A 15,873-nucleotide genomic window follows, 5' to 3' on the forward strand; every position below is an offset into this window, starting at 1 on the left:
ACGTTCTAATTGGTGAAATAAATCTCTGCTCCTCTGGTCACAACAGCCACGTGTCTAGTCAGCAGAAGGAGACCACCAAGTGGAAGGGCAGGGCTGTGATGCTGAAAGAGAAGACCAAGGTGTCTGGTGCTGACAAGCCAACACCACGGTCACCCTGCACTCCTACAAAGAGGCAACTTCCTGTGACCTTCGGCAGCTCCCATCTCAACTCTCCAAAGAAGACACCCAGGAAGATCCCGGACTCTCCTCGGGCCACTGCACCCGGCGCAGCCAAGAGCAGCTCCTACTTTGACTTGGAGTCCGAGCCGAAGTCAAAGAACCAGCCATTCCAGTTCTTTGACAACTCGAGCCTCGGATCGACAGCAGGTGAGCTGCACAGCATTTAACAGTGGTGGAAAAGGTACTCACAAAAATGTCAATAGAGGGTATGCGCATGCATAAAGTGAGTGGCAAAGTTAATTTAATGTTTATTGCATCAGATAGGACTTTTCTGTTTGGCTCTATGGGCTGTCGATAAAAGTACATTTTTTAGGTATTTCTACTTTACTTGCGTACAGTACACGATGTACTTAACAGGTATAATATATATTATATAGAAGAAACTTGTGTCATGAAATGGTCTAATATCCTAAAATGGATCTTATTTCTTGAACTAGCAATGGCGGAGGATTCAAATTCTCCGGATCCTCAGAATCTAGATGGTGGTAATTTATTAACATTAATCTGGTGTTTGGGACAATCACTTTGGGTATCACCAACTGTGGTGTGTGTGTATATACCTGTCGGTTTCGGGGTGAAAACCCTTGATTCTTTACAATCCATCTCACACTGATTTCAAATTTAGACTATGCTGGATAGGGCTGGGCAATTAACCAAATTATATTTAAACTGATATTTAGAACCAATAACTGATTTGTCACAAGTTTCTTTCTTTTGATAGTCAAATCAAGTTTGAAATGGTCGTGATATGATATTGATTTGCAGTCCTATCGCCCAGCCCTTATGGCCTTATTCAGTCAGTAATGTGAAACCAGTTACACTCTATATACTTTGCCGTACGACAAATGGTGAACATATCTAAACTCAGGATGGTTACCAGATATACCAGTGCATCAGTGTGAGCTTGTAGATGGGCTATTTTTCTTTTAATCTGAAAATTGGAAGAGGAAAACTTATATTAAATTCCCAAAATGGGGGCACCGGGGTTCATGTGGGTAATATTGGGTCGTGTTGAGGTGCACAATATAATTGTATTAGACTATGTAACTGCAAATTAGAATCATTTTTTTTACTTTTGGCACAATGTTCTGACCCATTTGTCTGTAGCCTATTGTGAATGTATGTCAATGAGTTGTATTTTCATCTGAAATGTCTTATTTGCAGGTGCCGAGAAGGTGGACGAATGGTGGCCAAAGTCACCAAAGCAGGAAGAAATATGCAAGACCCAGTAACCTGCCTGCTTACTAACTTTTTACTGCTTACTAACCTTTTGGTCTGTTTATATTTGTGTTTTTTACATTTTGTTTAACATGTTTTATAGTTCAGTTGTACAGTTTGTTTAATAAAGTTATGCTGTATACTGAAGTTGACTTGTGTAAACCTTTTATTGATAGTGTGCAGTCCATTCCCTTTTGTCACTCGAAATGGTTCATGATCACAATCGTGCATAAAAATACTACACCCTTTTTGTTTCTACTTTGACCATAACACATGCAGCTCCAAAATGTGTTTATTCATGTAGCGTTTAACTCACAATGCTGTATTACAATAATTACACTTATTGGTTCATGATAAGATTATAATGTATTGCATATTTATTATACACATGATGATCCTTGCAAATAAAGCGTCCAGAATTATAAAGTAGTGGACCTGACCTTAAAGTCATAGAATGCTTTGTGTAGTATGTATTAAAGTGTTCATTATACCAACAGGTAATTACAAATTGGTAATTATTCATAGTTATGAGAATGCCAATGCGTTATCCATAGACATGGGATGCATGCATCAGTCTATGTACATGAGAGCCAACCCCCTTCCCTCGTTGGGCTATGATTAATAACGGACTTTATGACTAGTATATTGGGCCATAATATGGGCGACGAGCCACAGTGCTGAGACACTACCGGAATGTTTGATTTAATTCATTAGATTGGAGAATTACAGTACATTTCAAGCACCACTCAACTCAATACACAACTTAACTGTGGACGACACTATAAAGTATTACACAACTGTAAATAAACTGTCTGAGAAATGTGTAATTTGACGGCAGTAACATTTGCATTTCCTCTCAGTCAGTTGATTCTTTTTATCTAGGCCTATATGAGTCAAACCACCGCGATAAATGATTCAAATGAACATGGGAAATGGATGGGGAAAGTCTCTGGCAGTCAAAATGACTAAAGCGATCTTTATAATCTTAATAGCCTTGCACAAACTAACGATTTTATGTGAACAATATTGATGTAACTAAGAGATTCAAGCTATATTCTATTAGAGATATAAATTGGTTTTCGGAATAGCACTTTATGATGTCAGGACTTTTGCGTGTTTGCATAGCATATTAAGCCTAGATAACTACCGGTAAGCTATTAATTGGCAGCATAGAGTTATGGATATTAACCATATAGTAGGGATTCACTTAGCCCTGGAACATGACTTCCATGATGATTATCATGACAGTCATGCAGTAACTTTGCCCTGTTTTTTGCGCTCACTGCATTTACAAGATTTCCGTATATATAAAAATTCAGATTTCAAATATAAAGTACTCACAAAGTGTCCCACGGGTGTTAGTTAGTAGCAGCGCCAGCGATTAGAATTGCTGCGTCCCGCGTTGTTTAATAAAAAGCATTTTTGTCCGAGCTCCCCGGCTACTTTTTTCAAACGGGGTTCGTTTGGGAAAGCCACAGTTGCACACCGGGAGCGCACTCGCCTATTAGTCTGTATTGGCAGGGCGGTCAGCCTACCTATATCGAACACACCGAGTGCCACCCTCCTCCCGACCGATAGGGGCGCGTAGTTGAAAGCCAATGGCAAAATAACACCTCGGATAAAAATGCTTTTTATTAAACAACGCGGGATGCAGAAATTCTAATCGCTGGCGGTGCTACTAACTAACACCCGTGGGACACTTTGTGAGTACTTTATATTTGAAATGCGAATGTTTATATATTTTAATTATTTGTAAATGTAGCGTTCGCAAAAACCAGGGTGAAGTTACGTCATGACTCGTATGAATACGAGAGTCATGTTACAGGGCTAGGATTCACTGAAGATTGCATGGTAGCTTCGCGGACCAATCAAAGCACCCGAGCGTAAGCCAATGAAAACCAAGGGCTGGAAACTCGGAAATCATTGGATTGGAATCGGAATGCATCAGCAACCTGCGACTCCCTGGCGTGACGTCATATGTACGCGCTCCACGTGAGATTTTATTTGTCCACATGAGAAAGTGGCGTTGCTGTTTTTCTATTGCCATTTAAGTTTTTTTTCCGAGCTTGTGCCGTACATACCCCACACACCCGAATTATTTGTTTCTTCATGCAACATACTTGAACAGAATACAATTATTCTGGGATTATTTACTGAAATGTCTCTGTTTCTTATAAACAGGTAGGTTTGTTTTGCTCTTTCGTTTCGTACCAACCATGACGCAAACTCCATGACTTTTGCTAATACACAATATCACATCGCATCATGCCTGGCAGATTACTGGGATCCTTGTAAAACGATGAAAGGCTGCCTTATTTGGATGATAAACGTCTAGTACAGTCAGTGGTTCTTAGCTCTGGTTCATATAGCTTTACTGTCTTGCTGTCGTTGCATTATGGACCAGAGCTAAGTGGTTTCTTACCCTAACCCCTTAGATAGCATTTCTGTTGGCTTAGATAGCATTTGACACAGACTTATAGCATGTTATGTAGACAGCACTGTAATTGTATTGTATATAGTCATAGCACGCCATAGTACATATGTATAGCATAGTAGTAAATATGTATAGTTTATATGTAGTGTATGTATAGTTTCATTATATAGATATTCCACTGTTACTTTCTTAGCTTACTCATGTTTCATGATAAATGCTTTTATGTGATGTATTCCCATGCTTTTGTTCTTGCTTAAATGTAAGTCGCTCTGGATTAAGAGCGTCTGCTAAATGCCTAAATTGTAAATTGTAAATTGTCTGGTCCATAGCTCCAATGCCGGTGCTGAGCTATGGACCAGAGCTAAGTGCTTTTTAGCCCCAATATGTTCCCTCATCTCGGAGCTACAGAATGAACGTAGTGCTGATGGAACATATTGGGGATTTGGTTCTCAACCTTCTCAGCCTGCTGCGACCCCCCCCCCCAAAAATAATAATCATATTTCAAGTTTTCAACTGGGGACCCACGTTCTTTGACATTTTGATTGACTTGTTTGAGTTATAAAAGCCTCTTTATTATATTTGACCGTTTGGCCAGTTTTACTAGTTTTTATAGTATAGTTTATACTATAGTTAGAATTAAGCATAATAGGGCTGTGTGTGTGTGTGTGTGTGTGTGTGTGTGTGTGTGTGTGTGTGTGTGTGTGTGTGTGTGTGTGTGTGTGTGTGTAATGTTGTGATCCTTCTGGTGGTCTCAACCCACAGGTTGAGAACCACTACTCTAATAAATATCAACAGTATTATCGTGTTTATTACCGGCTGTCATGTAATTTATAGATACCTTGGGGATGAAGGTGATGGGGGTGGTTCAAACAAAGAGTCTCGCTCCAAGGCATTGTTGGCAAAGCTACAACAGAAGGCAGAAGAGAAGGAGAAACAGATGTTGACAAACCACAAAGAACAACGGCCTGAAGTTCAGACGGACCACAAAGAGAAACAACGGCAGCCTAAATTCCAGACGGATAACAAAAAACATCACGTCACAGATCACAAAGAACGTACGTCTAAAGCTCAGACACATGCCCAGGATGTCAAAAAGAAAAGAAAAGTTGAAAAGGACAATAAGCAAGAGTCCAAGCAATCAAAGAGATCAAAGGGAGAAGAAACTGTATCCGTGACTTTGCACGCTTCTGACCACGAAGAGACAGTCAAGGAGAAGGAGAAAGGTACAAAAAACAAACGCATATTTACATATACAAAGTTACACTGCAATTATTATATATATATATATATATATATATATAAATAAAAAATAATTCACTTTGATTCTGTGCTTGTTTTTGTGATCATAGCTGTTTTAGAAAAAACACATATTCCTGTAACTGGACAAGATGAACAGGTGGAAGTCGCAAAAGAAGAAGAGGAGGATGAAAAAGAGGGTGAAGAAGAAGAAAAAGAAGAGCAGAAGAAGGAAATGCAGTGTGACCAATCAGAGCAAGGCACAGAGAAGGCCCCCGCCCAGACCGCTTTCACCATACTTGGAGGTTTCAAGAAAAAACCTGTCCAAAAGGTAGAGTGACAAATTTACACACCAATTTAATAGAATCCCTTGGGCACTTGAGCGCATATGCCCGCCTGGCTGCCTTCAATCAATGCAGAGCCAGGGCTATGGAAGCCATAGTTTGCATGCAGCCAAGGAACTGTGGGGGAAAAATTGCATTTGTAACTGATAAATGATATGGAGCAACGTTTCACATTTGTGACACCTCCTATGGGCAGAAGTGATACCTGTAGTAGGTGTGCTCTATCCATAGAGGCCCTTCAACATGCTCTTCCAATACGGGGTTTATTGCCTGATTCCAACATTAGAGGCAGGGGCCTATTTCCTACAACAAAAAAACTGATTCAGACATCTCAGACAAGATGTACATCTTTGTCGGTTCATGTGCTGACCTCATGCTCTGAGATAATATACCTGTAGTTGTTCAGGCCACTGTCTCCTTTCCTCTTATGTCTACTCCTCTTCTAACCTGTATATTAAAACTATAGCCAATATATAAGCTCACAAAAGCATTGTGAGCTTTTAAATCCGCTCTTTTGGCCGAATGTTCACCTATTTCTGACAGATTATTTCAATTAATTCCCAGAATAGGGACGTTATTATAAAATACGCGGACGACTCAGTCATTGTCGGCCTTCTCGACAATGACGAGGTTGGGCATGGCCAGGTCACAGAGGACTTCTTGTCAACATCTCAAAAACAAAAGAGCTCTGTATTGACTTCAGACGTGGTCCCCATCCCACCCAGAACACTGATATCTGTGGCCAGCCAGTGGAAATCGTACCCAGTTATAAATACCTGGCACGATTATTGACAGCAAATTGAAATTTGATGTAAACACTGACATGCTGTGTAAGAAGGGCCAGCAACGCCTTTTCTGCATAAGGAAATTAGCCAGATTGTATGTCGACAGAGACCTGATGAAACTGTTTTACAGTGCCTATGTACACTCTGTTATCTCCTTCTCTATCATCTGTTGATATGGTAACCTCGCCATTAAAGATACAAATTCTCTTAGAAGTATTGTGAAAACTGCCTCTAAAATTACTGGCATCCAGTTGGAGAGCCTCGATCTTTTCTACAATAGACAGCTACTCATGAAGGCCAGGGCCATTCGGCAGGAAAATGCCCACCCACTCGAGTCAGAGTACAGGATGTTGACATCGGGCCGTCGTCTGGGTGCCCCCGTTGTGAAAAACAACAGATATAAGCACTCCTTTGTCCCTGCCTCGATTCGTGCAGTCAACGCTGCCAGTAACATGTAATGTGGTGATGATATGTTGAAACAAGCACTTAATGCCGCCACTTTATATCCTAGCACTTTTTCTGAATGTAGCCTTTCTTATTTTTTATCTTTGATTCTATATCTGCACTAGATGCGCCCAGACCTCTGTTTATGCTATGGTGTCTCATGTCTGTTGTTGTCCTGTATTGTTTGTATGTTTTAAACCACTACTCTTGCTGTAAACCTAATTGCCCTTCTGGGTCATTAATAAAGACCTTGAACCTTGTTATAATCATATAATGGCTATACTTGGCTCTGTTTGTGCATCTTTCTGACGGTAGGTGCATCGAGTCCTGCCCCAGTGGCTCGCTCAGCCTGATAGGATTCAGAGAGACATTACAAGCAACCTGGTTCCCATCTCTGAGGTCCAAGGCATTTGTGGTCGTCTCACAAAGAATCTGGAAAGCAATGGAATCCAACATCTTTTCCCAGGTAATAACAGTTTTTTTATCAGAACAGTGCTTGGATAAAGAACACGACGATAAAAAGGTAAAACTGGGCAACAGAAAGCATGCAATGCAACCAGTCTAAACTGTATATCCTTCAGGAAACAATCCGTTATTAATTAAGGTTGTGACTTCCAGTTGTTGAAAATACTGTAAGAATTTTTGTTTTCTTGTGCAGTGCAAGCGGAGGTCATCCCTGCCATTTTGGAAAGTGTGCACCAAGGTCTGCTGGTGGGTCGAGGCGGCTACAAGCCCCGAGATATTTGTGTATCCGCACCGACTGGAAGTGGCAAGACTCTCGCATTCGTCATACCTGTGATACAGGTCAGAGGTGCTATTTTTGGTGAATAGATTTGTTGTAGACAAAAGAGGTCAATCTACATTCTACAATGCATGTTCAAAACGTGTCGCAATGCATTTTGAGCTTGTAGAGGTTAAAGCCCTACTTTTTTGTCTTGATTTAATAGAATAAAAATATCTGATTCACAAGCTCACAATGCATCTCATAGCGAATAGCGATGCATTGTGAGCTTGTAGACCTGCTATTTTCACTTTATTTTATTATCATTATTCTTCTTCATTTATGCCAAAAATTGGGACATGTTGAAAGTGGTTAACCAAACGACATTAAATAATGGTACTTACTGTCAGTGTGTTGCTGATTGTCTATGGCACTTTTGAGGGGATTGGGGGGACGGATATTTACTTTTAGTCTTAGGTCTCAGTCATGATCCTGAATAACAATTAGTTACTGATCACCTTGATATAATGTATAATTAAGTGGAGATACAACTATCCTATTTCTGCTCAGTTGGTGTTGATTAAAATAACATGCCCTTTGTGTATCACCGTAGGCACTGATGCAACGAGTAGTGTGTGAAGTCCGGGTTCTGGCTGTGTTGCCAACCAAAGAACTTGCCCAGCAGGTAACTCACTTGTACAACACCGGTTTTATACCCACTCCGCTGGATCCAGCGTTAATTTTGACAGTAAATTTGGATTTAGTTTCAGTCAGTCTTTTGAATGATTTAGTTTTAGTCATATTTTAGTCATCTGAAATGTTTTAGTTTTGTCCGGCATTGATGGCGTTGTAATGCCTGATTTATCACTTGGTTTGAATGCTGAAAATAGCTTCAGTGTACAACCAAACATAAAATGACAGTTTTTCATTTTGTACTGGATCCATATCATTTTAGTGTAGTTTTTATTTGTTGATTAACATTGTCAACATTTTTCGTCATAGTTTTAGTCAACGGAATTGGCACTGGCAGTGGCTGGATCTGATTTGCAGTTCTCCAGTGTCTTAATTAACAGCTTGGTTGAAATATTTTACTACATCACAGGTATGCAAAGTATTCAACTCATATGCTGAAGGCACCGGTCTAAAAGTGGTGACGCTGGCCGGACAGAAGAGCTTCGCTGCAGAGAAGTCTCTACTCACAGAATATAGGTGAACATGCAGTGGGTTTGCATCGTGCAATCGAGGCCTTGGATGATCTTGATTAGTGAATCACAACTGTTTTCACAAGATGGAATGCTTTAAAAGTCACAAATATCAATTGAAGTGTTAGAAGATCAAGGTTTGTTTAATTATTATTATTATTTACCATGACCTATATTCACAACGCACTGTTTTCTAGAGGGGGGAGGCGATGCAGTTTGGCAGATATTGTTGTTGCCACACCTGGTCGACTGGTTGATCACCTCAACGAGAATTCTGACTTCTGCCTGGAACACCTCCGATTCCTTGTGAGTGGTTAAAGCCATTGGGGGCATTGTGAGCTTGTAGATCAGCTATTTTCACTATATTTATCTGGAAGCAAGTCAAACTAAATATAATGCCTCAATTCCTACAATTCCAAGTGCTTGTCAGAGTACGGGGTCCCCATTTCAATGATGGTAATTTTTTGGCGGTCCCCAGTTCAAATATGATGTTTTTTGGAGGGGGGGTCCCTTGGGGGGGGGGGGGTCGCAGCCTGAAAAGGTTGATTACAGAATGGAAATCTTCTCTTAATATATTTTTTATCCCACGATTTTGTAACCCATTTTTCACCCCTGTGTGGAATGGAAATCTTAACTGCAACAATACACTAGTACAGTTTATAATACTGTTGTTTCATCTTATCCCCTTTGTTTATACTCAGAAGTACAATTGAGGGCAAGCCCTCATTTTCAATTTAGCCGAGGTTATGGGGTATAATATACCCCATAACCTCGGCTAAATTGAAAATGAGGGCTTGTATAAGCCCTCATTATAATATTATTATACCCCTGTTGGTACATTATGTACCAGGAAAATGTATGCTCATTTACTCAGTAATATGATGTACATTATAATACTATAGCTCACACACGCAATACACACGCTTGTTGGTTTATATGGTTTATATCTTGAATAGGCCATAAACTGTTTGATAAAGAAGACAGATTCTAACACACACACAGATATACAGTATATTAAAGCCTGCATTAGATGGCTTGGCCTTTGGCCTGCCACAATGCAAAACAAAGTGACCATGTCAAATGATAGATTTTGTCTGATTGTGTGTTGCAGATCATTGATGAGGCTGACCGCATGATTGATAGCATGCATCAGTCCTGGCTTTCTCAGGTAACCAAGGCTGTGTACCGGTCTGTAAGTGGCAACAAAGCCACGTCCATCTTCACGAGGACAGAGCTCCCACACATCACAGCAGCCAGGTAACCCTAAAATGGAATAATTGGAGCATTTACACTCAAATAGTACTTAACCCATTAAGACCTGAGGTGGGGGGGGGGGGAGTATATTATATCAGTGGTGCTTAAACTTTTGCATGTGAACGACTTTCAAAATGTATCCTAAAATATTTTCTTCCAGTGACCACCAGAAGCAAAGGTTTGAGTTTTAAGACTTCAAAATCTGCAAACACGTAGTGTGACACAAAGTGACGCGCTATGAGCTTTATGCTATTTTCTATAAAGTATAAAATTATGGTTAAAGTGGTTAAAATCGGAAATGGGTTAATGGGTTAAATAGCACTTCAAAAATCATACCCGTCTGAAGTGAATGGTGCAAAAAAACCAAAATAATGTGTGCACATTGTGAAGCTCAACAGTGCTACTTTGTCACCTGTTACCCTAAACATACATACAGACAGACATAGGTAGGGACAGACATAGCTGGGCATTGGAGTGGCTGAACCCTAAGGTTGCACCACTCAGAAAGTTCACCTATTTGAAAATTAACAGTGACCTTTTATGATAGCTTGTCTCCACCTCAGAGGCCTCTGCAGAAGCTGCTGTTCTCAGCCACCCTGACCCATGACCCTGAGAAGTTGCAGCAGCTGGGCCTTCACCAGCCCCGACTCTTCAGCTCGGTCCACCACGGTCAACCTGCCAACACCACCGACAGTCAAGCCAGCACAGCAGAAACCACGTCCAAGAACCCTGACCGATTCAACTTTCCCCAAGGTCTCACGGTAAGGTTTTGTCGTCAGCCAAACGCAAAGGCACATCAGATTGAAGGATGTTTGACTGTTAGTGGATGGTGAGTGTCCGATCGGTCTTCCTAAATGAAAGGTGAACATTCAGCTCTTTTATTGAGGTAGACACTGAGTGCCATAAATGTGGTTGGTGACTTGCCATTTTCCTCCTAACTTGGGTTGTGGGGAAACTACCAGTCTACCCTGTTATATTAGGATATGTATGAAGTAAGCGCAAAATTGACACCACCATGTGAATATGGTCAATGGGCACACAAAAATATCAAATTAACCTCCCAATTTTTTTTTGTCCTTTTCTTTTCTTTCTTTTTTTGTTCCTTTAGGAGTTGTATGTGTCTTGCACACTGAGTAAGAAACCCCTACTCATCCTCCACTTCGTCTTGCACATGAAGTTCAGCCCCATTCTGTGTTTCACCAACTCTAGAGAGGCTGCACACAGGTTGGCTTTTAAAGCAGTTCTTGAATCAGTTCCATCAGTTTTTGTTTTACATGTTACATACCAGTACAAGCTCTTGTTCCACTCATTAGCTCTCTCTGTTGTTTATTGTAGATTGTACCTGCTGGTGCACCTGTTTGGTGGAGTGCAGGTTGCAGAATTTTCCTCACGACTGTCTACAGGAGAGAGGAAGAGGACACTGAAGGATTTGGAACAGGGAAAAATCCAGATGTGCGTATTGCGTGTGTGTGCATGCTCATGCACATTACTTTTTGTGGGGGTGTGCTAACTGCCTTGAGGATATTCCTTTTTAGATGTGCTGCACCCAGTAATTGCAAACATCAAAATGTCTTGAATAATATTACTAGGACATTTTATAATTTATATTTCATTTTTCTTATGTTTTCTTCTCTCATGGTAATTGATTTCTAGGCTACCGTTTTAAAAATAGAAGTGGATGATGTTTGGTGACTGCAATACCCCAAAGTAGACGAGAGTAGTGCTTAACCACTCATGAACTCTAAATGGAACTTGTACTGATATGCAATGCTATTTTAAAGGTTGATCAGCACAGACGCTGCCGCCAGGGGCATCGACATCAAGGGGGTGAAATATGTTGTGAATTACGATGCACCACAATACATTAGGACGTATGTTCACAGGTGAGTTAATTTCTCCCATGATAGATGATTTACATTATGTATGGTGTGAAATTAAATCAAATGTAGAGTTGCATATTATTCAGTGTCTACTGTTTATAACAGTCCACTTAACTACTCGTATTGCGTAATGCAGTATTTTTCTATAGGACCAAACAAGTAGTCTATTCAATATTCCAGGAGCATAGATCAGTACTTTGAGCAATACTGCATGATTTTAATCAGTTGCAAAATCAGTGAATTACTGCACATCAATGTCCTACTGAGCTCTTAATATAATGTCCTGCTTTGTTTTGGTACAGAGTTGGAAGAACTGCAAGGGCAGGAAAAGCAGGCCTGGCCTTGACCTTTCTGCTAAAACCACAAGTGAGATATTCCCACATTGAAATTGTTGTATTTGAAAGCCATTTTGTGTGTCTCTATCGTTTCACCGGTAGTGGGTGTGTGTGCGTGCGCATATATTAAAACAAACCCTTTGCTGCCGTTTCCACAGGAGAAGAAGTTTCTTGGGATGGTGAGGGATGCCGGCAGCCCCGGAATCGAGAGGCAGACGGTCAAAGCTGAGAGTCTGACCAGTATGGAAGCTCACTATGAGCAAACTTTGCAGGAGTTGGCCAGAGCTATAAAGGTATTTTGGCAGCACTACGATTGCCTGCATAATGTTTAGAAATGGACAGATTTGCTCTAATTTTAGTGTGGATTACATATTGCCCAGTAAATGTTGATTCCACTCACTTTTTTTTTCCACAGGAAGAAAAAGCCTCATATTGAAAGTCCACATGTGCCTTATGGAGTTCATACAGTATTGAGATTCCTTGAGTTGTATTTCAAGTCCTTTATTTTTGTCTAATAAACATCCTGAATCTGTACTGGTGATTTCAGCTTCTTTGTCTTCCCCACCCATTAGTTGAACCAACATTATGCACCTCCTGCACAATATAAGAATAAGGCTCAATCCCAATTCCCCCCTTCGTCCTGGCCCTTAGCCCTTGCCCTTGCTTATGCGCGTTCACGTGAGGGGGAAGGGTTATCTCAATTGTCTTTGGATCGAGGGGTAGGGGCGAGGGGTAGGATCCCCTTCGTTTGAAGGGATATCTCGACGGGACTTCAAACGGAGCAACATCACTGAGGGCTGAAAGGCGGACGAGGTAAGAAGCCTTTTATGTCCTTTATTATGGAAAAATATTATAATAACCAATATTATTTTAATGTATTAACAATCTGCATCTCCAAAAATATCGCAATCTCTAGCAAAGGTTAACGTTACCTCACGTGAACTAACGATATGATACGGCGTTGCATTCATACAACGTTACCCATTCATTTGGCGCCGCATCGGCGCTTTATTCTTTTTTATTTATCGCCGGTGCGCCGGTGATACAACTCGGATGCAAGCTAGCTTATTAGCAGGCATCAGTCCGACCCCCCCAGACCACGATATGTCAACATTCTGCAGTTTTGGAGCTCTTAAAAGCCGTGAAATAGCCTATACCTACATAACGCTGTCACTGCATAACGTTGGCTACTCGCTGCAGTGATAGCTATGGTTTTATCATGACCAATGTTAAGCTAATCCCCACAAGTTGCAAAACTTACATAACTAATTAGCAATGGTGTTGTTTTTTTTCCCCAGGATAACCAGCTACGGAACAGATTGCAAGCTGCTGTGCAGACTGTACATTGGATGGAGATGAATCACGATGGCATTTTCATTGATAGAAAATTACTCTGTTCTTAATGATATTAAAAACAATGAACAGTGACCACAGCCCCTTCTTTCTATACTGTAAATTGTTTTTCCTTTTTCTAACCCTGTATATGATATATATATCTGTACGCATGCTATACAAACTGTTAATACAATAATGAATGAATCAGGTACAACTGTTGAGCAGGTGTCAGAATGAGCTATATCTAGCTGAATCACATTCTGCATGGTGGGCTACTAGCCCTCCAAGCAGAACCCAATGCTACTGAAGTTTCTGACATTTGTTCGACCCAGTGCATTGGGTGTTGCACCACTACCATGCCACCTGGTACGCAGCCATTCTTAAACATAAACAACATGTTTAGCGCCTGTCTGCGCTCTTTGACGATATTCTTTCGTGTGAGCGTTTCTGAATATGTTTAGTATAAGTACCCATACATGCCGCTGCGAATATCTCCTGTGGCGCGGAAGCCGTTAAGTATTTTTAATCTTTGTTTGACCGATTTGGTCGCTTTGATTCTTCTCTTCCTTCCTTGTTTATTGACACCTCATTGTACCGCCTATCTGGCTAGCTAGTGGCGCTATAGCTATGACAGAGCAGATCAGAGGCAGGGACGTAGCCGCACTAGCCAACCGCCCACCGGGAGGCGGTACAATAAACGGTAAACAAACAAGAAGAAATAAAGCGACCAAATCGGTCAAACAAAGATTAAAAATACTTAACGGCTTCCGCGCCACAGGAGATATTCGCAGCGGGATGTATACGGGTACTTAAAGTTCCCGAATTCAGAATAACTCAAGCAAAAAAAGACCGTCACACGGCGCAGATTCAATCTTTGAGAGCATTTTTACTTCCGCGTTCCGGAATTCCCATACGAAAATATAGTTATGACCAGGGACCCAACATAAAACTCATCAAAATTTCAGAAAAGCTTTATGTAGGGTCCCGAAAGGGGCTAGTGGGCTACCAACATGAGACAAAATTACAATATATTTATTTCATCATAACCACAGCAATGTTATATTTACGTTCCATCTCTACAGCTTAAATCAAATGGAAAGTAGTTTCCAAAGTGGGTTATGGGCTAAATGATAGTTTGTACACTCTCAGAGTTAATTAACATTGATTTTACAATATAAATTGGGGGTCCTAGAGACAGAAATGCCATCAAAGTTTGGGGACCACTGGCCTGTAGTGAGCTTGCAGATAAGCTATTTTCTGAGAACAGGTTGTAGGCCTATATCAATATCTACAAGGGACGTTCAATATTTAGGGACGTTCCAATTCCTAGGGGGATGATTTATCTCCCTACCCCTTGACACTCATTATGTAGGGACAAGGGGAAGGGGCAAGGGCTGAGGGGTAGGGTTAAAAAAGGAATTGGGATTGGGCCTAAGTGCCCTGGAAAGCTTCTAAGGCCAGAAAAGGGTTGGCTATATAGAAGTGTATATTTGTACAATGTTATGATGAATTGAAACTGGTAAACATTAAACAAGTGTAATGCTTTGGTGTCGTCCACAGTTAAGAGTTTTTGTATTGAGTTGTGCTTGAAATGTATTGTAATTCTTCAAACTGTTAAATACCTCAATCAATAAATCAGGTTATAACATTTGTGTTTTAAGAAATATTGGCCTGGTCGTGGTCTGACACATTTTGAAACCCGTAGTCAACCAAATGGGTATTTTTCAGTCATTCTGGGATTTCTGGCTGAGACCTCAGATTGAAGCTGTTTGGGTCTGTGGTGCAAATTATAACCCCATATGTACAAACTGAAACTACCCTTGCACTTCTAAAATGTATCCATTGTAAAAAACTGTTCAATCAATGTATTGATTGATTGATTGATTGCTTTATTAACAGTTTGCAGAATTACAGTACATTTCAAGTACAACTCAATACAACAACTGTTAACTGTGAGTGTGGACGACACCATTAAGCATTACACTTGTTTACAATAGGGCCCACCATTTTCAATTAATCAAAAAGTGACTATTTAGGGCCTATATTCGTGCACGCGCGCACGCACACACACACACACACACACACACACACACACACACACACACACACACACACACAATACGTAACTACTGTTGACTAAAGAGGGTGCTGTTTTCCATTGTTTTGCCAATGGTGTGTGTGTGTGTGTGTGTGTGTGTGAGAGAGAGAGAGATTGATTGATTGAAATATTTATTAACAGTTTGCAGAATTACAGCTGTACATTTCAACTTAAGCACAAACTCAATACAAAGACTGTTAACTGAGTGGACGACCCAATTAAGCATTACACTTGCATTACACTTGTTTACAAGAGGGTCCACCATGTTCAATGTTCAATTCAAAGAGAGAGAGAGAGAGAGAGAGAAAATAAATAATATACAGAGCGAGAGAGACATATGGTTCTCAATCAGTCCCGTGGACTATCGG

General features: G+C 40.6%; 2 protein-coding genes across 2 annotated transcripts in view; both read left to right on the plus strand.

The window, feature by feature from the left end:
* The window catches only part of cenpe (centromere protein E), a 32,557-nt gene extending 30,997 nt beyond the window's left edge, over positions 1-1,560 (plus strand). Inside the window, exons 53-54 of the mRNA XM_083790527.1 lie at positions 47-366; positions 1,384-1,560. Of these exons, the coding sequence (XP_083646653.1) occupies positions 47-366; positions 1,384-1,451 (388 nt within the window). The 3' untranslated portion in view covers positions 1,452-1,560. The remainder of the gene's footprint in view (positions 1-46; positions 367-1,383) is intronic.
* Positions 1,561-3,458: 1,898 nt separating this feature from the next.
* On the plus strand, positions 3,459-12,606 carry ddx51 (DEAD (Asp-Glu-Ala-Asp) box polypeptide 51). Its single transcript, XM_083789702.1, has 16 exons — positions 3,459-3,618; positions 4,706-5,094; positions 5,221-5,438; positions 6,996-7,146; positions 7,339-7,484; positions 8,015-8,086; positions 8,504-8,610; positions 8,801-8,909; positions 9,715-9,860; positions 10,405-10,618; positions 10,966-11,081; positions 11,193-11,309; positions 11,639-11,740; positions 12,040-12,103; positions 12,231-12,365; positions 12,488-12,606. Exons 1-16 carry the CDS (start codon positions 3,596-3,598, stop codon positions 12,506-12,508), a joined length of 2,130 nt encoding a protein of 709 aa, XP_083645828.1. The 5' UTR covers positions 3,459-3,595; the 3' UTR covers positions 12,509-12,606.
* Positions 12,607-15,873: the final 3,267 nt, after the last annotated feature.

The sequence above is a fragment of the Protomyctophum parallelum genome, assembly GCF_964188405.1.
Source record: "Protomyctophum parallelum genome assembly, chromosome: 19".
Taxonomy (NCBI): Eukaryota; Metazoa; Chordata; class Actinopteri; order Myctophiformes; family Myctophidae; genus Protomyctophum; species Protomyctophum parallelum.

What these genes read in the sequence shown, in the direction of transcription:
- ddx51 (XM_083789702.1), top strand. Translation starts at nt 3,596, where the DNA reads ATGTCTCTGTTTCTTATAAACAG. An exon ending in AGAAAAAACCTGTCCAAAAG is followed by an intron (nt 5,439 to 6,995) that starts GTAGAGTGACAA and finishes TTCTGACGGTAG; the next exon opens with GTGCATCGAGTCCTGCCCCA. An exon ending in CCACACATCACAGCAGCCAG is followed by an intron (nt 9,861 to 10,404) that starts GTAACCCTAAAA and finishes CTTTTATGATAG; the next exon opens with CTTGTCTCCACCTCAGAGGC.